The following is a 25452-nucleotide window of genomic DNA, read 5'->3' on the forward strand; positions in this document are numbered from 1 at the left end:
TAACCAGGGTTGAGGTGGTGGTGTGGTGAATTCCGGAGGTGTATGATAAACCATCGTATACCGGTGTACCTGTAGTTGTTACTGTACACCTGAACCGCGATGGTGTATCAACCCCGCGGTTTGGTATTGCTGGTGATATGAAGGTGATTTGTCTACAAAGTGTGTTTGGAAAAGGCGATGTAGATTTTATTTCCTCGAAAGGACGTTTTATATTCATGTATAATTTAAGTAGAGAATAGAGAATAGTAGTGTTTAAATAAAAAAAATTATAAAATAAGCTCGAAATTCCAGAAAGTTGGACCCTCGTGCTCCGGGCGGAGCTAAACTGTAACGCCTGCACGGGTGCGTCCGCGTCCACATCGCGACGCGATTAGATGAAGCGCTTTTTTCCCACTCACCTTGGGGTCTCTTTTCCGCTCCAGATCACTAGCCCCCCCAGAACGTCAAACGGGACTAGTGCTGGATTTCTTATATTCCTGGTTGTTTTCCTGCTTCTGTCTTGCAATTGTCTTCTCTAGCCCTCATGCTTATATCCTGACTTATCAACTACACAATGTCTGACCCGGAGTCTTCTGTTGCGCCATGCTCATCGTCTCCGCCAACAGCCCAGGCGTCCGAGTCCACAGCTGCTCTCAATTATGCCTTCCTCGTACACTCGCAGAAAACCCTAACGCAGAACCTTCCCCCGCGTGTCGATAACAAGTTACTTGCACGGCAGAAGCGTCGCCGCACAAGGTATATGAAACGGAACGGCCCCCATTGATATACCTAGCTAACGCGTTCTTATTCTGAACCAACAGCCCTGAAGACCATGCAGTTCTGGAGGCAGAGTATCAACGGAATCCAAAGCCAGATAAGACGGCGCGGGCCAGTATAGTCAGTCGCGTGTCATTGGGTGAAAAGGAAGTCCAAGTACGTCTCTTGGATAAGGTTGAATGATTTAGCACTCCTTTGTTCTGACTGTTGCTCTTTAACGGCATAGATATGGTTTCAGAACCGTCGCCAGAATGATCGTCGGAAGTCGAAACCCCTCCAGCCTCATGAACTGCTGGCCCCTCGGTCCGACGCGTCGAAACAGAGTTTCAGCGATGAGAGTGTACCTGCGGAACCAGGCTCTTCTAGTGGGACGGAGCAGTATGACGACCCTAGAAATGAGAACAATGTGGTGACACGGGTCTCGGAGAACGACTCTTTAACATCGGATATGGTTCGTGGAAGCCAAGAGGAACCCGAGCAGCCCGTCTTGAGTTCCCAGACGAGCGTAGCAACATCAGTAGCCCCAGAAAACAAGGAAGGGGTACAAGAGAACTCGCGGTCTGAATTCGAATTGAACCAAGAACATGCGAGCGCACCAACCGATACACCACACCAGAACTCTGCTAAAAGGAAGCGGTCGTTCACGGACCTTAGACAAGGAAGATCAGAAGCACAGCAACCCTTAACACCATATGGAATGCAGAGCATAAGATCACCACCGTCTCTGCGTATATCCTTATCGTTTGATGGAGAAGCTATGGTGAGAAAGGAAGGCGAGTTGACTCCATCCCCGCCCAAAGGACGCAACGCGCTCCGAATTGCCATGTCTTCAGACGGAAAAGCCGTGATCCGTGCCGATGGGGAACCATCACCATCCAAAAACCGCATTTCAATGTTTCCAACCCGGACCCCTCGATTCTCGGGACTTCGGAGAAGCAATAGTGCAGTGGTTCTGGGAACACCTAGAGGATCTATCGAAAAGGAAAGAATCTTTGGACGATCACGCGACCCTCGGAATTGGGAATCTGTTTTCGACACTGATGCCCGGAGTGCATTGTCCACCCCATCCAGCTCACAAAGTGGAACACATACAGGATCCCCTGGATTCTTCCGCTCTGGCGGTCCTCGTTCGTTGACACGAAGCCTATCGGCAAAGTATAAGAACACTGCGACATTCAACTCCTCTGACCATCTTAACACACCCGTCCCTCAAGCTACAAGGGAAAAGAGGAGAAAATTATCGCGCGCGGTGTCGTCGTTGGGCCGTCTCGAGTCTGGTCTCGAAATGACCAACGATAAGAACACCTCTTACTCAGCAAAACTATCGAAGAGCATGGCAGGCAAAGGCAATGGAGAAGTAGAGTGCGGTGATTCAGACAAGGAGAACTGGATCCCCGGGACCCAAACTTCTCGTGTCCGCCGACGAGCGGCTTCTCAACATCATTCGTCCCGTCCCGTTCTGAGAGACGCTAACGGGAAGGATGGAAAAGTCAACAAGGACCTATCTGCCAGACGCTCTCGGCTCTCGCAAGCGTCACAGCGCAAAGCAAACGAGAAAGCTTTGCCAACAATTGATACAGAAGTGTCCACATTCATGGCTGGTGGGGGTGGTTCCAGTCAGGAAGAAGACCTCGATTGCATCCAGGGCCTGTTGTCCCTGAGCCAAGGTGCATGGCGATAGGAACAGAGATACCCGTTTCCTCGTGCCATGGCCTATTTCCTTTGTTAAATTTCCTTTGTTTCATACTCATTTCCTTTGTAGTTATGTTCAAGTTGCGAGCGCCAGCAAGCGGTGACTTCATGTATGATCTGTGATGCTCAACCTGTGATGATCGAACTGCCCCTTTCTTTGCCCAGCCATTCATTTCTTCAAGGGATATGATATCGTCCCTGACGGCTGTGGCACCACTACCTACCAAATATTGATGACTAGACCCTGTCGAATATTCAGATATCCAAATGTAATTCCAGGCTAATAGAGCGATTGAAATGAACGACAAAAATCAAGGATATCATATAATGCAAGCACTGCGGACTACCGGTAGTAAAAACAAAATAGTAATAACTAAAGGTGATAATGACCTCGGCGGCAACAGGAGCCAACGGCAAGTGGCACGTGGCCCGAGCTCAGTCCCATCTAAATAAATAAATGTACTTATCTGCAGGTCCGCTTTTCTGCTCCACGTCGGTTTGATGTTCAGGCGATCTCAGCTGCACTTGTATACGAGTCGGTGTTTTTCAGCTTTGGTAAGTAAACAGTCTCTTTATTTACATCTTTTACTTCATATAAAACCTATTTGTGAGGGTGTGCGCCACTTGCATCATGTCTCTTCACTGGCATGGATTGTCGGAATGCTGTCTATATCAACGATGTAGATCAGCCACCCCACTTTCCTTACGGGGTATATCCATTTTTGTATGCTTTTTGCCTTGGAGCGTGTTTCTACCTTCATTCTCCCGCCACAAGCTTGGATTCTCCTGACTCCGTCATCATCAATCCATAAATTGGTGGCGGGCAGACAATTCCTGTGAAGCATGGACTAAGCAAGAGCATGAGTCAGGAATATCTTCATGGTTATTTGATATTCTATCGGGGCATGACTACTTCGAAGCGTTTCATGACACCTACTACTCACATAACGCTAACCAGGAGACGGTGCAGAAACTCTCTCGTACCTGTACTACCAAATCAGACAATATAGTATACCCACTGTCGCTGCTGCCTCAGAAATCCAACCCTGTATTCTCGGATATCAACATGAGTAAAAGCCCACATGTAGCCATTATTGGTGCAGGGTTTTCTGGCCTGAGATGTGCAGATATTCTTGTACAAAATGGCGCGCGAGTGACAATCTTTGAAGCTAGAAATCGTGTCGGAGGGAGGGTATGTGCGCACTAAAGACAAAACTTGAGTAGTAATAGGTCGATATACTAATACCGAGCAGGTTCACCAAAGCAAGGTCGGGGATCGTTTAATAGATCTGTAAGTGCATTGCTTTTATAATTTCATCAGATTGCTTGAGACTACTCATGCTGATGATCCGAAGCGGCCCAAACTGGATCCATGGCACTGGTACAAATCCAATAGCGACCATTGCAGAAACGACGAAGACGACCATGGAAGATTTCGAGGGAAATCAAGCATTCATCTCTATGGATGGAAGCCCTATTGACGACAACACAGCTACGAAAATCTCGGAATTTGTGTGGATGACCATTGACAAAGCATTCAAGTACAGTAACGCTCATAAAGATTCTATCCCACCGGAACGGAGTCTGTTCGACTTCTTCCTAGACCAAGTCGAGAAAGCAAACCTTACTCCAAAAGAGAAAAAATGGTGTATTGAGACCTGCAGACAATGGGGAGCGTACGTCGGTGACCCAATCGAAAGACAAAGTCTGAAGTTCTTTTGCCTGGAAGAATGTATAGATGGCAGTACGCTCTCCTCACCGTCATCACATACAGTACCTTCGACTGACTCTCAATACCAGGCAACTACTTTGTAGCATCCACGTACAAAGACATACTCGCCCACGTCTCGAGGGCCGCCCTGCAGCACGCCGATATCCGATTCAACCAACCAATCACCCACATCAACTCCAACGTCCAACCAGACCCAAATGCACCTCACAAAACAACGTTAACAACCGCCACAGGCGAAACCTATACGTTCGATGAAGTGGTAGTAACATGTCCACTGGGATGGCTAAAGCACAACAAATCCGCATTCATCCCAGAGCTCCCTGCCCGTCTCGTCCAAGCAATCGACAACATCTCCTACGGCCGCTTAGAAAAGGTTTACATCACATTCCCGCGGGCCTTCTGGCACAAGAATCCCAATGACCTGACCACCAGTGGAGCCACAAGTTATAGCGCCTATGAGCGTCCAATCTTCACTCAATTCCTCGATCCCACATACACAAAAGGACCCGAGGGCATCCTCTGGAACCAAGAATGCCTATCTCTAGCCGCTCTCCCCGCGGACTGCGCTCATCCAACTCTTCTCTTCTACACTTACGGGCCCTGTGCTACATATATAGTATCTAAAGTGGCCAACCTCAACCCCTCGTCTCAGGAATACTACGACTTCCTCGATGACTTCCTCCGCCCATTCTACTCCCGTCTGCATGGGTATTCAGAGTCATCGCCCGATTGTAAACCGCTCGCCGTAATGGCAACCCAGTGGCAGAATGATCCCTACGCTGGGAATGGGTCGTATTGCAACTTTCAGGTTGGGCTCAGTGAGGGCGATCGAGATATCGAGGTTCTGCGAGCGGGACTCGGGCCGCATCGTGGGGTGTGGTTTGCTGGAGAGCATACGGCGCCGTTCGTTGCGCTTGGGACGACGACCGGGGCGTACTGGAGTGGTGAGCGTGCTGCTGGACAAATCTGCCAATTATATGGTCTTGGTAAGTTGGGGCTAGGCTTGGAAAGGGATGATTCTTTACCTTCTGCCAGTGGGGAAAGGGTTGTGGCTTCCGTGGACGGAGATGTTGAGATATAAGGTGAACATCACTCTTACCTGATCTGTCGATACTCGTAGGTGGATATAGTGGTTTTGCTGCTTTTCGAGCGAAGATGTAGATGGTTTCGAAATGAACCAGCATATGTATGTACGATTGCCATTGAACAGTCTGCTCTATTTACACAATCAAGGGACACCGCTTGCAATTTGACCCATGGTGTAAAATATTGTTCCAACAAAATGAAAAGCAACAGGGGAATCACAACAATGACGCTTAAACCTCGCTTGATAGATGAGAAAACAGACTAATAAGATAACACCCCCGGATGATAAGCCACCCGTACAGAATCATAATGCCTTGCGCCCTGGTGCAACCCACAATATGGAACGATTCCACAAAGAGCATCAACGAACCTGCGCGCTCTCCATCTCCACATATCCATTTAGTGAGGCACATGAATCGAAAACAATAGACAAGAGTTAAAGACAGGAAAGGGTATTGCGACACCGACGATGAGCGCCAGAACAAAGAGCAAAGAACAGTTACAATCAGGAGAAGTTCCAGCAAATCAAAAGAATATAATACAGCGCCGCATGATAATATTCCCGGGAACCGGGATAAGACTGTTGAAGTAGAGGCTGCCTCGAGAGAAAAGGAACTGGGGCGCGGGACTCAAGAGCGTCGCCGGTTATATCAATAGCACAATCCTTCACATCAGGAAGTCGAGCTATAAGGTACGTCGGAGCAACAGCTGGTGGAGATAAAACTTAACGTTGAGACAATATACCATCGGTTAAAAGCCGAAGCACAGCCCACAAAATTGCTTTGTTTAGCGTATGTTGCTTGATCATTTGTTAGAGGTTGCGGAGGAAGTAGTCGTAGTCAACATATCAATCTTCCCAAATCGTCTCTAAGTCGAGATCTTGACGACGTTCGGCCCCACAAACGCTCCACCGTTTCCGCTTATCAGTCCTAAGACCGTAGCCCCCTGATACGGTTCGCATGTTCATCAGGGAGCTTGAAGGGCCTGACGCGTCTGACGCCCCTCGTCGACGATTTCCGCTTGTCGCAGCATCCGCTTCATCTGCTCTATCAGCTGCAGCTTTCAAAGCAGCGATCCGATCAGCTTCAATAGCCGCAGCTTCGGCATCGGGAATGTCCGGGATGGTCTCTAAAGATGAAATGCTCGGGCTCCGCGAGCGAATGCTTGTTGGCGTTGAGGGCATTGATGAAGCAGAAGATGTTGAATAACTAGGAAAGGATTCGTTGAATCTTGAGTTGAGAATTATCGGAGATGAGTGTGCGGAAGAGGGGCTGCTGGCCGACTGAAAAGTGGAATTCATAGGGTTGAAATGGAGCGGGGATGACGGTCGTCGGCGGGTCATTCGGGGAAAAGTGTTGGACAACACAGGTGAGGCCGTACGAGGCTCTCCCTGGATTGAAGAGGAGGATGGCATCGCGGTGTCCAGCTCAACATACTCTAAAATGGGCTCGGAAATGTTCAAGGGTACCATTCTAGACTCAAGGCTGTCCCCCACTGGGGCTTGAAATGGTAGATAGCGTTTCACGGCATTCTCCGGTGAACTTGTTGGTGCCTCGCGACCATGAACGAAGATATACCTGCCCCGTGAGTCCAGCCCCGGGGTGGAGTGAGCGCGCGTCATAGGAGGTAGGCCCGATACCTCAGCCAGAGATCGAGACCGAAAATGGGAACGGGCGAAGGGCGAGCGACTCGGAGAAGGGGCCGGGGGACGTGGCAGAGTGATCATGACGTCGTTCTTGCGGTTGTCAGAGGACCCCGGCGCTGTCGGCTTGGGAGAGTCCACCGATTCCACGGGACTAGGGGGTAGTATTATCCCCTCTGGGGATAAATAGCGAGACGTTTCCATATCCGTCATCGATTCGTTAGTCGGGTTAAATCGGCCTCATGCTGGTTGGAGGGGGGGGTGTATGGGGGAGGTGCAAGAAACAGGGGATAGGGGGGAGGGAAGGGAGTAAAGTTAAGTGGTGAAGTCAAGACTTCGAAGTCGCGGACTTGAAAAAGAGAGCAGGAGGAAAGAGGGCGCGGGTGATGGGAAAGGAAAGGCCGCCGCGACCAATGAATTCGCGCACGCCAAGCCACAAGAGGTTTAGTTCTCTCCGCGCTCCACCGCCTCCAATTTGTATATCAGAGGAAACATTTTGAATCCCTTCATGTCGTACGCGGACTGAAATTTATATTCATATCAAGTGTCATTCTCTTCTTCTTCTCTCTCACTTCGTGCCAAAAAACAAAACCTAAAAAACCAAACTGAAAGGAAATGAGATTTAACAAGTCACACCCTGGTCTGAGATACTCCCGAGTCCCAAGGTGTTCCTTTTTTTCTCCGCGCACCCCCAACATGCACCTGACCGCATCATGTCCAAGCTCATGACCACGTACCGTTGTGATTGACTTCTGCTACTCCAACCCTTCGGTTGCTATATTGGCAATTTTCTCATATATTCCTTCATATTTGAATCCCTCATGCTGTTCGTATACCCCACTTTTATTCTTCTCTCTGCTGTCGAATACCGGAGTCAACATCTGTGTAGCAAGAGAGGTCATTGGCATTCAACCGACGGATTTAAGGGCCGTAACAAGTGCATATCTCAATAAGCAAATTCAAAATCGGTGTATCACGCGGTGGGTACTGCTTCCATCTGGACACATGCATCTAGGCAATGCCATTTGTTTTACGCCGTTTGGTCTGCATCAATAAACCACTCATTGAAATGCATGTGTGCCTTGGAATCCATATGTAAGTGGTAGAAATATTGTGGAGTGGACGTAGTACGTAGATACCCTCGGGAATGTTGTTTAACAAGAACTGGAGCATCATGATCCTTGTTTTAGCATATGGCCCCCTTTCTTATTAAGCTAACGGACAAAGGTATAGACACATTTGCTGGACGGAACGTATAGAAAAAATGAAGGAATGAAAGGGTAATGAGAGATAGAATAGCAGCAGCGAAACAGATGATCCAAAGAGGAGCTTCCTATATATCACTATCCTGTGACGTACACAAGGGATTACTAGGTTTATTGAGGGTATTAGGCAGGAAAAAGAAAAGGAAAAGGGAAAGAGAAAGGAAAAGAAAGAAGAAAGAGAAGAAAGATGTTCCCATCTTCAAGGTACGTTGTCTCACTGGTGATCGTGTTCCTCGTCCTTGCAAAGAGTTGAGGCCTCAGGTTCCTCGTCTCGCACTGCCACATAAACTTCTCGCACAATATCGCCTTGATGGCCTTTAAGTGCCCATTTTCCAATTCCATCGTCTGGAGAGGCTCGCCTAACACCACGACCTCCACCTCCAACGATCAGGTTCCCGGGGCGGTAGTTCTCATCCATATGCATTCGACGAATTGCAGATACATGGATTTGGGCATTATTTGGAATGTCACGAACCTCTCCGCACGGAAGCGGCCACCGGATCGGTTTCCATGACCCATCTTTCTGCAAATCCATTCGACGGAATGGGAGGTACTCCATCATTCGCCATGTGAGAACCGATAGAGGTGGTAGGCCATTGCCGAGTTGCAGACAGTCATGTATTGGGGCCAAACAGGATTCTTTGAGCGGCGTCAGAAATGTGGATCCGGAATCGTTCGTTGCTTGTATCCCATCCCCGTAAACGGCGGCGACATGGGTTGCCAGTTGCTGACTTGCAATTGGCCTCAACGGATGGCCATCTTGGTACGCACTGGTATTCAGGTCCCAGTGCATGTTCTCGCGAATGGGGGAGTAATCCTCATCATACTCTTCTAGACATTGAAAGTGCTCCATTTTCGCAGGATCAAATTGGAGCCCAGCGCGCCGGGCCTCTTGAACCATCCAAACCAATGGTGCGTGGCTGAGTGGCCATTCGTCCGGCTCTTGTTGCCATCCTCCACCAATATCTGCGTGACCTCCCGGAAACCATACTTCCTGAATGTCTTGCGGACTATCCTCATCCTCATCGTAATTTTCCGCCCCAATATGTTCGTGTGGCACTTGGAGCGAAATGTCCGAGTAGTCACTGTTTATGGATGCTCTATCATCTGTGGGTGCTGTTGCCCCGGGAACAGCCAGGCTGAGCTTTCTCTGGGAGGGTTGTGGCCGTGCACGGTATCGATTATTTGCGCTGTATACACTCTGGTTCGAGCTTCGCACACTGCGGTACATAGATTCGGTCTCCCCGTGCCTCTGCTGATTGGGGTCATCCCCATTATCCCCTCCATTGATGACGATTTCGGGGACATCATCAGATTTCTCTGGAGCATGGTGCAGTCGGGGTAGATGACGTTTCCAGTGGGAGGACTTTTTTTCCTCACAGCATGGCCTGACCTCAGAAATCAGGTCCTGCCGAAACTTGGCACGTCGCTCATCGATCCCCACCGCATGTCGAATGACCTTGGCCGAGCTGCGGGCAGTATATGGGAACTTGCTTCGTTGCATCCACGCGGATTCAAACGCAGGCACACTATTGACAGTATCAAACAGTCCCATGAACTTAATTCTCGTAATTGGTCGACTGAATGTCTCCCGGAAGGCCTTCATATACTGGAACAGTTTCTCCCTTTCAGCGGTATCTCCTTTGGTGTTACGTCTTTTCTGCCATTTGGCAAAGGTCTTCCATGCAAATCGGATGAGCTCCTCGTTGCCAGCCTCGAGCAAGCCAATAAAGTCCAACATTTCTGCAAGGAAGCGAGCAATATAGGAGCCTCGACTGAAGCCTATGAAGTAAATCTCATCTCCGGGTGCATAATAACGCATGAGGAACTTGTATCCGCCCATGACATGGTCAGCGAAGGAGGACCCGACGGCGGAGTCCTTTGCTTTCAGATATGCGGACCTAATCCGATGGAAGCGGCCAGAGCTGGACAGGGACTTGGAAGTTACATAAGTTCCAATTCCTGGCTGGTAATAGTGAAATTGATGACTCTTGCTGCGATCAAGCATCTGGTTAGAGCATTAGTGTCAGACCAGGACATTGGCTTACGGTCTACATGGAACCTTCTCGATCCTCTGTGTTGGGCCAACTTACTCGAAATATCTTCAGAACATTACTGTCTGACTTATCCCCGCAAAATTTATTTCCAGTGCCATCGAAACACAGAACAAATTGCTTTGGCACACGGGCCGGTCCTAAAACTGCTGCATCCATGTTGGTTGCTCAAAAAAGGAATAGGCAGTATAGCTCAAGGCAAGTCTTGCCAGAGCAGTCAACACGCTTGGATATTCTGGGTGGGAAGATGTGGATATAGATATATTCGCCGATGACGGTTACTCGCAAGCACATGCGACTAATACCGAAAGTATGTCCCTTAGGCCCTAAGGATGTGAACGAGCCTGGGCGCGGAAGGATGGAGCGTAAAGAGGACGCTCCCTGTTTTAGAGCCCGCTGTCTGCATCACAGCCTTGGATTCGACCAAACGAGACGTCGATGTTAAGCCTCCTGAGTGGAGCAAGAAGGTGGTTGGTCAAAATGCACGATTCGACACATTCCTCAGCTTGCACCAACCCTTACAAGGCTTGTAATGGTGTAAAAATTTTTCTTTTTCTCTGGGCCATTGCGCACCACATGCCTTTCTCTTCTTTTCCCTTTCTTTTTACTTTTTTAGTGTCCCTTTTCTTCTCCTCCCGTTTTCCTAAGTTAGATTGTTTGTCCCGAGTGGATCTTTTGTCGGCTATGGTGTGTCTGACGGGATGTCAGCTGCAGCAGAAGCCAATGATCAGCAATGACGGGGTTCTCTCAAGATGCAATGCTCTGAGAAGGGCAAAGCAAAAAAAAAGAAAAAAAAAAAAAAAAAAAGAGGAGAGGGGGTGGATAATCTTAGAGAAGTGATCGTCTCTTTGCACGTCGGCGACCTACCATCAAATGAGATAGCCCAGGCTCAGCCAATCTCGGGGTATGGGAGCTGTGGTGGATTGCCAAAGCCATGGCCAATGCGGTTCGTTGATCGAAAATTTGGAATTGATTACGGAACAGTTCTCGTATGTGACCCGTACGCCAGGGACGATCCTTTCCAGCCATCTCGTTCGGTGGGGATTCGTGGATGGCGGTTCGCCTTTAGCGCATACTTTGCGAACTCCGTATACATTATGTTACATAGATACGAACCTCGCAATACGCAGGCCATATCTGAGTCATTAAGACACTCCCACGGTGTTTCACCGAATCATGTCTGTCCAGGGTTTATGATTCTCCCCCGAGCGTTCCTATTGGAGCAGGGGAGGCCACCTCGACTTCCTGTGTATACCGAGTAACTGGTTAGCCGAAGCAAGGGGTTGAGCGAGCAAAGCAATCTTGGTGGGTTCGCTCTGTAGGGCGGACAAGAGAGGGGTGGAAAGGGGGAATTTTCGGGGAAGAAGGGAGGAAGAAAGAGAAAAGTGAGAGATGCTAAGCAAATAAAACACAACCTTGTCATTTTCGATACTGAGACAGTACAATCATTGGACTGGGGTTCTCCATCACAGTCTCTAGTCGATGGAGCATACCACGGAAAGCTGAAACTTTGTACGGAGTCGCTTAAGTGGGAACTTGTTTCTTGGTGTGTGGGGAATTTCAGGGCCCCAGCCGTCAGGTTCCGCCACGAACCATTCGGCAACACCCGGTCGGCTCCAATGGAATTGGTCTCTTAGCCCCTATGCCGGCATTCAGCTTGCGTCTGTCAACTCACTCGGCCTACGGAAAAGTCAGAAAAAGCAACTTCAAAGTCTTGATTTCATCGACCTTGGAGCACGTATGTATATCCTTGAGACATGAAATGACTACGTATACCCTTGGCCGTAGTACAAGGAGACCAGCACTACATATATCACCCCTGCAGTAACCTTAATCAACCATACCAATTTCACACCCTTGCACAGATTTATTCGCACTGCTGATTTTTTGGAAAGTACTTTTGGCATACGGTCCCCTGCGATTCATTTATTTCGTTGCTTCCTCTTGTCTATCAAGTATTGAGTGCTTTTGCAACATCAGGCCGCAAGGAATTACCTAAATAATCCCTCAAGGGACGAAGATTGGCTATCGACTGACGCTAAGACACCGACTGTCCTCAGATCGATTGGGTTGCTGTATTGGCGAACACATAGATTTCGTCGATCAGCTTGGTGATCGTCAGATTTGCATCGCGGTATCGTACCGTATTGTACCACCCAAGGTACTCTAGTGCTGACTATCTGCAGCATGGTCTGTCAGTCTATAAATGGCCTTGTTCAAAAGCACCAACGGCAAACATATACTATGAAAACAAAAAATACTTTGCTTTTCTTTCTTTTTCTTTTTCTTTTTCTTTTTTTTTTTTTTTTTTAAAAAAAAAAAAAAAGTTCAACTATCTCAAACATGCTTTTTCCATGTGTACCTCTTTTCCCCTTTTCACTCCTTTTGGTGAGGGTTACCCACGGGGCTCCACAGAGGTCACGACTAACAGAAAGTTAAATGATGATGATCCCGTGTTCGAGCGCGTGGCTACAAATTCGGCATTAGCCATTGTCCATTGGACTCCATCATGACAGCATTATGGCTTGGGCGAGAAAAGTCTGTCGAAGGACAGAGTAATGGCCGCGCAAAGCCTAGACTCCATTGATCGTGCTTACCTTGCTGCGCCAGTACTCTTACAATGATATAATCTTTCTTATCTAGTCTCGCTGGAGGCCCTTCGCTGTTGGTATCGCTAATCGACTCCGTTAAGACATACACCCTTACATTCTCGAGGACCTTCCACAGTAATCTAACTTTCAGATTACTCATGGTGTTGGTCGGTGAGGAACAGTGGGTATGAAAGAAGCTAGGAAAGTATATCTCCAGCACGCGTACCCACAATACTCCACGACGGAGGACTGATTCATGTTCGTCGGTATCGTGCTCATAGATGATGGATAGCATGCCCCCACCAATGATTTTGGAGCACTTAGCTTGGAGCTTGGGCCAGGATGAACAGGACTCTACAATTGGCAGTCTGGAGCCGAGGTGGAGATTGAGCTCTTCCAATTCCACAGTCCCACTTTGCCATGATTATCAACTTGGCATCGACGCGATCGCTGCAGATTCCACATTAGTTGGTGGCTGGCTAGTAGCTACACTTACCGCAGTGGACCAAAGATCAGCTGGCCTATTCACCAGTACAATGATGATGGCTTTCTGTAATGCAAGCTGACGATTAAACTTTTCCTCTGCTGGTGGGTCGGATGTACGGTACTACAGTGGTCAGCGAAGAATTACTCCGTAGCAACCTACAGATCCCTTCTACGACCCGAAGTCAATGCGCAGCGTCCATGAAGTTGAACAGATGGGACAGTGTACCGTGCTTGGTCGATGAAGCCCCCTTGACTGGCCAGTCTGAGCATCTCCACTGAGTCCACTCTCGTCCCTGGTCAACAGGATTGACCAAACATGATCCTTCCTGCGCCGCCCGCGGGTCCAAACCATATGGTAGGTACTATTACTTGACAGCATCCGGGATGAATTTCAGCTGTGCAATTAATCTACCCCTAGACTGATTAATTAGTTTTAGTATCAATCGGATTCGACGGCCAAGCTCCACCCGCAGCTGTGGTAGCGATTTGACCCCATGCTGTGTTGCGCTTTTAAAAGCTACTGCTTCGTACGACGACACACGCGAAACTTCGTTTAGCATTTGTCGGTGCAGATTCTCCTCCATTTCTGATCTTTGCTCACTTTCTGTTATACCCCGCGTCGTGCCTTTTTGAGTTCATTATCCTTAATTGATCACCTTTCGCATCTATTCATATACCATAATCATAATGTTGCGGAGATTCTCTACGAATTTCAAAAAATCGAAGAATGACCGCGAAACCAAGCAAAATGGCGCTCAGGTGAATGGAGACAAGCGCCAGTCCAAAGTGTCGCCGGCGCACAAGTCGTCTTCGGATCAAGAACCAAGCGGTAAGGCAGCAGCGGATGGCGCGTCGGTTTTCGACAAGTATGCGCAAGTCCTCCATGCTTCCCAAAGCCCTCTGCCAAACCAGACCGGTGACGGTGCCACGTTTGAGCAGCACCAGGGTAGTCTCATGAAAGACATCCAATCTCTTGACTACGAGGGTTTTACAACCGCGAAGGAGCTAGTTAGGACGAAGTTGAAAGGGGAGCTCGTTAACGATAAAACAATGCTTATGGAGAACATCATCAAAGTAAGATTACTGAATGACTTGACGATCTAGTAGGAGGACAGCATTTATTGACAATGATTTGTCTCGATGTAGCTCGTTAGTGGTCTTCCAGGAAACTCGAAGACTCGCGCCGAACTCACAAACAAATTCCTAAATGAGCTTTGGGACTCCCTGCCCCATCCCCCGCTCTCGTGAGTTTCTTTGACGCAAGAAGCTGTTGGCGCTCGATTCGGGTGGTACTAATAATGGTATAGATTTGTGGGCCCCGAATATTCCTACCGATCTGCCGATGGCTCCAATAACAACCCTACTTTGCCATGGCTGGGCGCTGCCAACACGCCATATGCGAGGTCTATCCCTCCCCTTACAATCCAGCCAGGTGGCTTACCCGATGCGGGCTTGGTTTTTGACTGTCTCTTTGCTCGTGAGAAGTTCACCCCTCACCCGAACAAAGTTTCAAGTCTTTTCTTCGACTGGGCCTCTTTGATCATTCACGGTGAGTTGACAGTTACGGACGGCGCAACTCCATGATTCCCTACTAACGCTCTACTAGACATTTTCCAGACCGACCCCAGGAACCCCCATATGAACAAAACTTCAGGTTACCTAGATCTCTCTATCTTATATGGTGATGTTCAAGAAGAGCAAGACTTGGTTCGTACACATAAGGATGGCAAGCTGAAGCCTGATTCGTTTTCCGAACCCCGACTTCAGGCTTTCCCTCCTGCCTGCTGCGTTATGCTAGTCATGCTGAACAGGTCAGTCGTCCTCGCTTGAGTTGCATGGTGTTATGCTGATGTAGAAGTATGAATTAGGTTCCACAACCATGTGGTAGAACAACTGGCCGAGATCAATGAAAATGGTCGTTTCACCAAGCCTCAGCCTAACCCGAACCTCAGCGAAGAACAGCTCCAGAAGGCGTGGGCGAAATACGATGAAGATCTCTTCCAGACAGGTCGCTTGTATGTTTATTCTACCCCACTCAGATTTAGAGCCTTCTAACATTCTACAGAGTCACATGTGGTTTGTATATCAATATCACCTTATATGATTACCTGCGTACAATCGTCAACTTGAACAGAGTTAACAGCACGTGGTGCCTGGTGAGTTAACATTCTTGTTCGATGTTGCGAGGAGATCTAATCATAAACAGGATCCACGAGCACAAATGGAGGGCAGCGATCCCACGCCATCTGGCCTGGGTAACCAATGCTCTGTGGAGTTCAATCTTGCCTATCGCTGGCATTCTGCCATCAGCGCCAACGACGAGAAATGGACGGAGCAGATTTATGAGGAGCTGATGGGAAAGCCCGCTGAGGAAGTATCAATCCAAGACCTTATAAAGGGGCTTGGCAAGTACGACAGGAGTCTTTCAAAGGACCCTTCGGAGCGTACTTTCGCCCATCTTCAACGTCAAGAGGATGGCACGTTCAAGGACGAAGAACTCGTAAACATTCTCGCCAATGCAACTGAGGATGTTGCCGGTGAGTCCCCTACCCAGCGAATAAGTGTTGAATCATACATACTAAACATGTTTCAATAGGTTCCTTTGGCGCACGGAACGTGCCTAAGTGCCTTCGGGCAGTCGAGATTCTGGGTATCAACCAGGCGCGTAGGTGGAATGTTGGCTCCCTCAACGAATTCCGCAAGTTCTTCGGCTTGAAACCATATGAAACGTTTAAGGAGATCAACCGCAACGATGAAGTTGCGGAGGCCCTCGAGCATCTTTATGGGCACCCAGACTACGTAGAACTGTACCCCGGTATTGTTTCTGAGGAAGCCAAGGAGCCTATGGTACCTGGTGTTGGAATTGCTCCTACATATACGATCTCTCGTGCGGTTCTGTCTGACGCTGTGGCTCTTGTCCGTGGTGACCGTTTCTACACTGTAAGTTTGCCCTTTTCATGGGATCATAATACCATTCATCTAACATAAACTATAGGTCGACTACAATGCCCGGAACCTGACTAACTGGGGATACAATGAGGTTCGTTACGACCTGAATGTCAATCAAGGATGTGTCTTCTACAAGCTTGCGACCAGAGCCTTCCCGAATTGGTTCAAGCCTGATTCCATCTATGCCCATTATCCCATGACTATCCCCAGTGAGAACAGGAAGATTATGAAGGATCTGGGTAGGGAATCTCACTACTCTTACGAACGCCCGTCATATACCCCTCCCCATGGGAACCTGGTGTCATATCCCAATGTCAAGCTAGCTTTGGAACGTGAAGAGGACTTCCGCGTGGTCTGGAGCGGCAATACTCCGCTCGCCTCTGCTAAAGGAGGCGATGACTTCTGGAGTAAGTCATTGAACAATGACCAGTGGCGTAACAGCATCAAGGAATTCTATGAAGACATCACTGCCAAGCTTCTGCAAGAAAAGTCCGGAAATCTTGCGGGAATCAAGCAAGTTGATATCACTCGGGAGTAAGTTACCTTGATCAACATTACGACCGCAGTACAAGAGCTGACCACGTCTGTAGTATTGGAAACCTAGCGCCTGTTCATTTTGCCTCGAAGCTGTTCTCTCTGCCTTTGAAGACCAAGGGGAATTCGCGTGGAGTCTTCACCGAGAACGAGACCTTCATGAGTATGGCAGTGATCTTTACTAGCATTTTCTTCGATGTCGACAAGACCAAGTCTTTCTCTCTTCATCACGCGGCTCGCGCCGTGTCTCAGCAGCTGGGTCATTCCGTTGAGAGTCACGTCAAATCCATCAGTTCTCCTGGATTCCTCAGCGGCCTCATTGGAAATCGTCACAATGATCACAACGCCTTGAAGGAGTACGGTGATCAGTTGATCAAAAAGCTTCTGGAAAGTGGCTTGGGTGTTTCCGATGTCACCTATTCTCAGGTTCTCCCAGCAGCCGTGGCAATGGTGCACAACCAGGCCCAAATGGTAAGCTCCATCTACTCTTGCTACGGTGCTCGCTGTTAACACATAAACAGTTTACCCAAATCATCGACTATTATCTTTCGGAGGGCAAGGAGCATCTCCCTGAGATTAACCGCCTTGCCAAGGAGGAGAGCAAAGATTCTGAAGACAAGTTGATGCGCTACTGCCTGGAAGGCTTCCGTCTGAATGGAACCTTTGGATCCTACCGCGAAGCTCAGACTGACTTCCTCATGACTGATGAGACCGGTGATGTCAACATCAAGCGTGGCGACATAGTATTCGTTGGTGCTGTAAGTGACTTCTCTATTGTCCCGCAAAGCTCGCAGCTGTGACATGGCTAACGTCCAACAGGTCAAAGCCAACCGTGATCCTCAGGTCTTCCCAAATCCCAATGAAGTGCGTCTGGACCGCCCTCTGGAATCTTACATCCAGTACGGTCTCGGCCCACATACTGGCTTGGGCAAGGAAACGACCTTGCTTGCCTTGACGTCTATGTTACGTGTTGTTGGCGGCTTGGACAACCTTCGGCGTGCGCCTGGCCCCCAGGGTCAGCTGAAGAAGATCCACCGTGAAGGCGGTTACTACGTCTATCTGCGAGAGGATTGGGGAAGCTACTCTCCATTCCCAACGAGTAAGTCATCCCTGGTACAGCTCCTGGTATGCTAGGAAGGAAACTAACCTCTGCTCTCTCCGCAGCCTTCAAGGTCCACTTCGATGGTGCAATTCCCGCTCCCAAGAAGCGCCTCACCTCCTAAATCACCGTTCCTTTGGTGATTGATCTGAACACTGAGGCTCAATAACGCGTTATATTGTATTTGAAAATGGTTTTGCGAGATATCCTAGTTCTGTTCGGACTTGTATGCTGTTATGCTTGGATGATATTGACATCATAATTATATACTACAAATGTAGCAACAGTGTTAGTTCCTTGTCTTTACCATGCAAAATTGATCACAAAGCTGGTTCTGAGTTTGTTGAACGTGTTCTCGGTATATTATTGGAGGTGCCATGTCTCTCAACCCTGTATATCTTGTCCGTAATCCTGTCCTAACCATATCTGCTCGCTGTAGTTCGATCGTCCACTTGCCCATCTCCCTTTTAGCGTGTCCAAGTTCCTGTTGAACACTGATTCAAGGCCCGATTCATGCTACGCCAGGCTCCTCATCATCCGTGTCGAGCGTGGTATTACACAACCAGGCAAATGCCATACTCTCTTCTCCCCACTGAACTAATACATTCCAAGGCCAACCGGGTAGAAACTCAATCCCCAGGCACGAGTCAACCCTAACCGTATAACAAACATCTCACCGACAGCTCTCCCTCAAAACCCATGCATCCCGTCCTAGGAAATCGAATTATCTCACCCATCAGACAGGTCGCACACCATTCTGCATAGAACTCTGGTCCCCCAATTGCGGTATCATGCCACTCAAGCCAGGTTAATATCGACTGCATATCTAGCGCGCCCATCCCCACCAGACAATGTATCAAACTCGAAATATGACAGGCTGCGCGCAGTTGGGACCGTCCCCGTATGACCTGTCTTATCCCGATGGATATCTTAGAATTTTTCTTTTTTTTTTCCCTTTTTGCCAGGTTTACTTCGGGTTTGTTTTACGAGTATTGTCTTACATAATTACCGGAGGGAAAGGTTGTGGCTCCAATGAGCGGGTTTGTATTTCATAAAATGAAGCTAGTCGCATACTATTGTTTTATAGTCGGATGGTCAGTCCGCAGTTCTTTCCCGGTGGTATCCGTTGTCTTGCCCTTCGTATTTTGGACGGGTTGAAATCATTAGTTGTGTTTTGGAGTGAGTCGGGCTTCGTGAGTTGGTAATGGTAGCCTTGCAATAGGGTGATAGATCCAGCTGCAGGGGGTGGTTGGGGGAGGGAATCAACAATACATGTCGGGAATGGGTTTGTGATTTAGGAGGGCTGATCCACAGCAGGCGGGGCCAGCTGTTCCTTCCCTCAGGGCTGATGGGCAGAGTCTTGGATCGGGAAATGTTGAATGTTTTGCAGGTCAGGGGTTCAAGCTCAACATCACCTGTTCATGAAGTACGCGAAAGAGTTTAGCGTGCCATTTAGGGTTTAGCGCCTTGCTGCGCGTTACGCTTGCGGTGCGTGTTTCTATCAAGTCCCTATGCAACTATAGTTACCGTAGATAGTAGTTAACTTAACTTGAATGTCGGCCTGGAATTTTAGGCAATTTAGCCACCAGGTATCCACCTCCCAATACGGCTAGCGCAAGGCGCTGTCAGTATGCCCCACATAAGAGCCTCACAACAATACTCCTCTCAACCTCTAAAGCATCCAAAGCAACTCCAATGTCGTCCTCATACTCAGCCTGGTTTCGTAAGGGCCCTGACCCTGGAACTATAATTACCCTTGACCAGCCCGTCCCTTCCCTGTGGAAGATTCTTGAGAAGTTGAACGAGCATGACTATCAGGTTAACGAGGAGGAAAACGATGAGTATGGTTTCCGTTCTTTCGCCTCGGCTAAATATCTATGCTGCGATCCCGGAGCCCGGACTAAGAAAGCCCTCATGCGCATCTACATTCAAGTTCCCCATTGGAAGACTGAAATGGATGATGCGGATACCAGAAGCCGACAAGCCACAACATACAACCCCCCAGAATTGATCGCCTACCGGGACCTCACTGAAAAGAGCTCGAGTAGCACACCAAAGCTTCTCGGATACAAGACCGATAAACAGGATCGCTCGGGGCTAGTTCCGGGTGGGTTCATTATCTGGCTTGTGTGGGAGATCGTCCCAGGGCTGCGCCTCGGAGACGGCAGTGACGCTGACCCATTTTGGACTCTTGAATTCTACGAAAGGGAGCAGGTTCGCTCGGCTTTTCTTAAGGCTCTACCGTAAGTTGATGTTTCTTCTGTATTCGATAATGGATCTAATCATTGTCGACTACGTAGTAAGCTGCATGAGTACGGGTGGTTCCCCCGTGTGTGCGAGGCAAGCAGCCTAGTTTGGCACCAGGAGACGCAAACACTGTACGTTATTGCTATATTATCCAAAACGAAAAGGTGACGAACTTACTAATTCACTCCATATAGCTACTTTATCGGACCCTTTGAGAAGGCCGGCAATCCCGATCGTCCGATTATGTTCGGTGCCAACTGGATTGCGCATTTCGATCTCGCCAAGCCGGACCCCTCTACGGATGAATGTGATAGTGACTGGGATAAGGATACTTCACGCTGGCAATGGTAACTGAGAAGGAAGCATCGGCGATCGCGCCACTAACCTGACCTTACGCTGGACTCTCGCCTTAGTTGGCTCTACCCACCAGGCTTATTTAAACAGCTTGTCTTAAATGAGCGATCTTGGGCTGGTGTTGGACAAAGTCAGCATGTTTCCTCTATAGGTAAGCGAACTCGTCGTCTTGGGTAGCTTATACATCGAGATAGTGTGGCACCCGGGTATTCTTGCGATTGGTCTATAGTATAACTATAGTATAGCTCCAGCTGACCATTTTAGATCCCCTTGACACGGTTCGATCATTTCCCACATACTATAGGTTCGTACTATCCCACCCTCGACACTCATCTTTTTGATTAACTCTGTCATTGTATGCATTGGACGATTTTGACAGGGTTGATGCACCTACACGGGTCCGTATTCCTGGATGTAGGGTGTATAGGGTAGTGGTGGCACGCTAAGCCTTGTTTGGCTACCGCCGTGATGTCCAGAGCACTAGGTGAAATAACCACGATTCTCCCTCCAAAAGCCACGCACAATCGTGGCCTTTCCATCGTTACCCCTAATTACTCCGTAACAAAATAAACAAACTACTCCGTACTTATCTATTTTTTTTTAACCATCCTAAACAATTCTCCACCTCGAACAGACCCATTGGGTACATAGATAAGGGGTACAGGACACTCGCCTCAAAAACCCCCTATCTCATCGACAAGGTCCCTAAGACTCGGCTCCACTTACTCCGTGCAGTAGCGCGGATTGAGGCCAAAGGGTACAATATCGTAAACAGAAAAAGTCCACACCGCCTGAGCTCCAGAGCGGAAATTGTTCCGGAGCTATTCACCGCCCAGCACATCAACCCTGCTGTATGAACCCATCAGCATCAACAAACCTCCACCTTTAAAACCAATTAATTCGAAGCACACAACCTACCCCAAAATGCCCCCCAAAGTCGCCAAGGGCGAGTACATCGAAACAGTACGTCCCCGAGACTCAATCCCTCCCCCACCCAACCCCCCCACGCGCACCCACTAACCCCCGCGATAGGACACCGGGAACAAAATCTCCCGCCGGTCCCAAATTCATGGAACCCAGCATATCATCCTCGGCGGGAAGACGGTCATTCAGGGCGAAGCTGTCATTCGGGGCGACTTGTACCGCACATCCACTAGTTCAAGTGCGAGCGGCGACCAGGCGGGACAGCAGCCGTCATCGTCGTCGTCGTCGTCGTCGTCGTCGTCGCCGTCCGTCGCTATTACCATCGGGCGCTATAGTTATATATCGAAGCAGGCTGTGCTGAGGCCCCCGTCCAGGCTACATCGGGGCGTGCATTCGTTCTATCCGCTGAAGATTGGGGACCATGTTTTTGTGGGGGAGAGGGCGGTTGTGGAGGCGGCTAGTGTGGGGAACCATGTGCATATTGGGAGGGATGCGGTGATTGGGAGTATGGCTATCTTGAAGGATTTCGCGTATGTGCTTGACGGGGCGGTTGTTGCGCCGGGCATGGTGGTGCCGAGTTGGTGTGTTGTTGGTGGTGCACCGGCGAGGATTGTCGGCGAGGTTGGTGAGGGGTATGGGGTTGAGGGGGCCGAGGGCGGTATGGCTAGGGAGAGGTATCGGTTGGTTGGGAGGTAGAGATTGTTGGCTTTGATGTGTGATGATTGTGCTTTGATCTCTTGTTTTCTGGTGTTGTTCTTATACCCCCCCTGTTGTTTAGAGTGTTTCTGTATAGATTTCATTTGATATGGTTTAACCACGTCTGGTTTACATCTCGAGAATTCATACATCCAAAATGGTCAACGAATGACTTCTAACTACCTGACGTCCACGAGTGGAGATTCGTTCACGATCATTAATATCCACCTATTTAAGCCAGAACATATCATCGATCTGGCTTTAGTGCCCGTTCACACCATTCTGGGGGCAAAGCTCCCGCACCAATCTGCTTTCATTGCTGGTGTACTCTTGGCCCGCCTCGGCGCGAGCCATGTCGTTGATCCATCGCCCGTTTGGCTTAATCTCTTCGGACTTGGACAGCTTTGAAGCCATGTAAAGCCAGTTCAGTGAATTGCCGACGGTGCTCACTTCGTCGCATACATTGTTGAGTGCGAACTTGTGCATGCGTTCGTACAGCTCATCGTCCGTACAGAGGTCCAACAAATGCTGGGCCACGGCGTCGGTGTCCCCCACCTCCACGAGGAAACCATTCTGTTTATCAGCCACTTGAAGAGGGATGCCACCAGCCCTGGTTGCGATGACTGGTGTTCCTTTGTGAATGGCTTCGGACACTTTCACTTCGAATCCTTCCTGTGTAGACAATTGTAGAGCCACCTTAGCCTTGGAGAGAAGGGCATTTAGCAGCTGATCTGACGGACCCAGTCGCACAACGCAAATCTGCTCGGCGAGATCCGGGAGGTTTTCCTCGATGTGGGTGACTACTGCATCGTAGATCACCGTACCGTCTGGATCATCAACAGAGCCGTGGCCGCATATCAGCAGCTTGGGGGCCCGTCTGTCGGGAAACGCAGCGGTGAACCGCCGATGGAATTTCACGTACGATTCTACAACCTCTGGAATGCCCTTCGACGGGTCAAAGCGTGCAATCTGAGCGATATATTCATCTGTTTTCATGTCGCTATATGTCAGTTTACAAAACTTTCAACGTAACTGCACTGCGTGGGTAGCAGTATCGCACCTTCAGGGTAGTCAATCGTGGGCATGCCCGAGTTTCTGCAAAAGGAGTTAAAAACCCGGCCATAATAGGCAATGTCCCATTCTCGCATGTTCTTGTTCAGACCATCCAACCTAAAAGGGCTTGTCAGTCACATTCTTCAGTGGCACCAGGTACTGCCTTACCAGTCCGTCGACGCAGGCATGTATCCCACCTTCTCTCGGGGCACGTTCTTAGGCACGAAGGACTTCACGGGGTGACTAATGTAGATATCTGCAAGTTTTATGTATTCCCAGATTCGCCCCCAAGCTTCTGCCTGCGGAGTCCCCGGTTCGTCAATCAAGTCACTGCGAAGTTGGATGTGACTGCGAAAGATAACCGGTCGGTCCGGAGCAATTTGCTTCGCGATGGGAATTAACGCGGGCATCTGCGGGTCATCAATGATGACCACGTCGGCACCCCCGTCTTTGGGGTGTTGCAGAGGGCCTCCAGGGATCAACCAGTATCTCTTCGCATTTTCATTGACCCACTCCGTCACCTGTGCCCAGTCCTCCTCGCTCAACCTCTCCTCAGGGGAAGCGACACCCTGCAAAATGTTGTGGTTGTTTTTGGTTACACGGAAGACGCCCGGCCGTGGTTTGGGCACGTACCTAGACCACAGGGTCAGTTGACGTCCGACTACCATGGAGAAAGCCAAGCAATTCTACGATTGAGTCTTACCATGTGATATCGGTTCCCAACGAATAAGAGAATCTCACAAGAGAATGTCTCATGAGGGCTACACCTCCACCTTGAGGGGTGGCACTGAAAAAGGCAATTTTCGTTTCTCTTTCCTTGAGGTCATTCGCATAATGTTGAACTGCCTTCCAGGTCTTGGGATAAACCGTTTTCTCAAAGTCCTCCAGGTTGGTCAAGCGCACATGGAATGCCGTGTCGACCTCGACTATACCAAGGAAGCCGACCTGAAGCAGAGGAATATTCTCTGGGCCAAACAAACTAGACAGCTTCAGCATTTGTCACATCACCGTGAACCGAAACCCTTCTTACCGAACACATTTGCGGCCCATTGATTCGGCCTGTTCGTCAATGCCTCTAACCTTCCAGGTCTTGCTGTCAGGAATACCAAAAGTGAACTTATCATCTCCCTCCCTTCTACTTCCTTCGGGGAGCACTAGAGGTATGATATCAAGCTCAGCCCAGAGCCTTGAGCACAGGCTGGGGCATTTTTTCGCGATGCGCTCTGGCATTGCTAGACCAATGAACTTCTCCATATGGATGTCACTCCATTCTTGCAATTGGTTTATCACGAATTTCTCCAGCACGGGGCATAACGACTGGCCATCTTTTAGGGAGAGCGATTCTTGAATGAAGTCTAAGAGATAGGTGGTATCGCGAATGGCGATTGCAATTGTCACCGTTCCGTCCTCGACTAACGTCGATAGACCAGCGTAGATGGTCTGGTGAAACGAAGAAGTTAGGGCTTGCAAAACTCAACTGATGAAGCAAATTTACATACCCCAGAGGGAGGCGCAGCCCAGGAATTGTTTTCATGCTGTAGAGAGAGACGACGCTGCTGACGCAGAGACGAGCGACGACGTAATATGGCGTTCGAATCGTCAGCCATGGCTCACTTGATTAATTTATGAATACTATAGCTGGACGAGAATGGATGCAGTACGAAATGGTTTATGAAGAAAGTGGAAGACTGAGAATTGTCTAACAAGAATAAGGTACACTAGATAAACCACATATATATATAGATAGAGGATGCAAACCTCATGCCACAGGACTTTTTGCTTTGTTTGCTGTCCCAAAACCTGGGGTGAATTGAGATTGGGATTCGGCGGTCCGGTGACCTCATGATTCTCGGCCCATGACGTACAGAGTACAGCATCGCCCGTGACAGGCATCAATCAAGAATTACATTTGTCGAAGTACGACGAGTACACACGCACATGTTCATCGGACCATGCAAGTCTCGCTACAGACGCCTCATGAGGGGATAGGGAAGAACAGAAGCACAAGCCGACAAGGCTCGCGCAGGAAGGTCGGGGAATGTCATACCATAGAGACCAGGCGTGGTTGCACCCGACGGAAAAGAAACGCTTCGGAGCTTTGAATGGTACGAGTATGGACAAAGTACAACCGGGATCCAGAGCCTGATCTCAGTTTCTCGATTTTGATTCCCTCCTCATGAAATCACAATGCCAATGAGGAAGATACTACTTACCGGGGAGGGGAAACAGGGGCCGTGGGGCCATGGAACCGGCACTATTGCCATCACGATGAAGATGAACTGCTTACGGGTG

At 49.1% G+C, this 25452-nt stretch overlaps 9 protein-coding genes across 9 annotated transcripts; 6 read left to right on the forward strand and 3 right to left on the reverse strand.

Annotated features, from left to right (window-relative positions):
- Positions 1-280: 280 nt before the first annotated feature.
- BDV37DRAFT_114502 (homeobox domain-containing protein) lies at positions 281-2758 on the forward strand. The gene is made up of 3 exons (XM_032078438.1): positions 281-735; positions 801-912; positions 983-2758. Exons 1-3 carry the CDS (start codon positions 554-556, stop codon positions 2435-2437), a joined length of 1749 nt encoding a protein of 582 aa, XP_031941846.1. The 5' UTR covers positions 281-553; the 3' UTR covers positions 2438-2758.
- A 158-nt stretch (positions 2759-2916) lies between these two features.
- BDV37DRAFT_247576 (uncharacterized protein) lies at positions 2917-3484 on the forward strand. Its single transcript, XM_032081886.1, has 2 exons — positions 2917-3003; positions 3318-3484. The coding sequence occupies exons 1-2, from the start codon at positions 2950-2952 to the stop codon at positions 3456-3458; spliced, it is 195 nt and encodes a 64-aa protein (XP_031941847.1). The 5' UTR covers positions 2917-2949; the 3' UTR covers positions 3459-3484.
- Positions 3368-5388, forward strand: BDV37DRAFT_114517 (flavin monoamine oxidase family protein). The gene is made up of 4 exons (XM_032078439.1): positions 3368-3640; positions 3702-3739; positions 3804-4192; positions 4249-5388. The coding sequence occupies exons 1-4, from the start codon at positions 3515-3517 to the stop codon at positions 5259-5261; spliced, it is 1566 nt and encodes a 521-aa protein (XP_031941848.1). The 5' UTR covers positions 3368-3514; the 3' UTR covers positions 5262-5388.
- A 351-nt stretch (positions 5389-5739) lies between these two features.
- Positions 5740-7262, reverse strand: BDV37DRAFT_114523 (uncharacterized protein). The gene has a single exon (XM_032078440.1). The coding sequence runs from the start codon at positions 7119-7121 to the stop codon at positions 6114-6116; it is 1008 nt and encodes a 335-aa protein (XP_031941849.1). The 5' UTR covers positions 7122-7262; the 3' UTR covers positions 5740-6113.
- A 1125-nt stretch (positions 7263-8387) lies between these two features.
- Positions 8388-10386, reverse strand: BDV37DRAFT_293963 (T6SS phospholipase effector Tle1-like catalytic domain-containing protein; the record flags this gene model as incomplete). Its single annotated transcript, XM_032089539.1, has 2 exons — positions 8388-10181; positions 10267-10386. The coding sequence occupies 2 exons, from the start codon at positions 10384-10386 to the stop codon at positions 8388-8390; spliced, it is 1914 nt and encodes a 637-aa protein (XP_031941850.1).
- A 3451-nt stretch (positions 10387-13837) lies between these two features.
- On the forward strand, positions 13838-18335 carry BDV37DRAFT_114568 (peroxidase/cytochrome P450 family protein). The gene is made up of 13 exons (XM_032078441.1): positions 13838-14378; positions 14451-14548; positions 14612-14853; positions 14911-15115; positions 15173-15319; positions 15370-15460; positions 15511-15841; positions 15901-16244; positions 16300-16787; positions 16844-17258; positions 17309-17545; positions 17607-17886; positions 17952-18335. Exons 1-13 carry the CDS (start codon positions 13992-13994, stop codon positions 18008-18010), a joined length of 3324 nt encoding a protein of 1107 aa, XP_031941851.1. The 5' UTR covers positions 13838-13991; the 3' UTR covers positions 18011-18335.
- A 1246-nt stretch (positions 18336-19581) lies between these two features.
- BDV37DRAFT_282823 (uncharacterized protein) lies at positions 19582-20484 on the forward strand (the record flags this gene model as incomplete). Its single annotated transcript, XM_032087135.1, has 3 exons — positions 19582-20129; positions 20187-20264; positions 20328-20484. The coding sequence occupies 3 exons, from the start codon at positions 19582-19584 to the stop codon at positions 20482-20484; spliced, it is 783 nt and encodes a 260-aa protein (XP_031941852.1).
- Positions 20485-21115: 631 nt separating this feature from the next.
- Positions 21116-22238, forward strand: BDV37DRAFT_114664 (dynactin subunit 5). Its single transcript, XM_032078442.1, has 2 exons — positions 21116-21450; positions 21520-22238. The coding sequence occupies exons 1-2, from the start codon at positions 21412-21414 to the stop codon at positions 22105-22107; spliced, it is 627 nt and encodes a 208-aa protein (XP_031941853.1). The 5' UTR covers positions 21116-21411; the 3' UTR covers positions 22108-22238.
- Positions 22239-22368: 130 nt separating this feature from the next.
- ccg9 (putative trehalose synthase (Ccg-9)) lies at positions 22369-24767 on the reverse strand (the record flags this gene model as incomplete). Its single annotated transcript, XM_032087136.1, has 6 exons — positions 22369-23093; positions 23168-23277; positions 23329-23793; positions 23864-24139; positions 24191-24600; positions 24660-24767. 6 exons carry the CDS (start codon positions 24765-24767, stop codon positions 22369-22371), a joined length of 2094 nt encoding a protein of 697 aa, XP_031941854.1.
- Positions 24768-25452: the final 685 nt, after the last annotated feature.

The sequence above is a fragment of the Aspergillus pseudonomiae genome (assembly GCF_009193645.1).
Source record: "Aspergillus pseudonomiae strain CBS 119388 unplaced genomic scaffold BDV37scaffold_30, whole genome shotgun sequence".
Classification (NCBI taxonomy): Eukaryota; Fungi; Ascomycota; class Eurotiomycetes; order Eurotiales; family Aspergillaceae; genus Aspergillus; species Aspergillus pseudonomiae.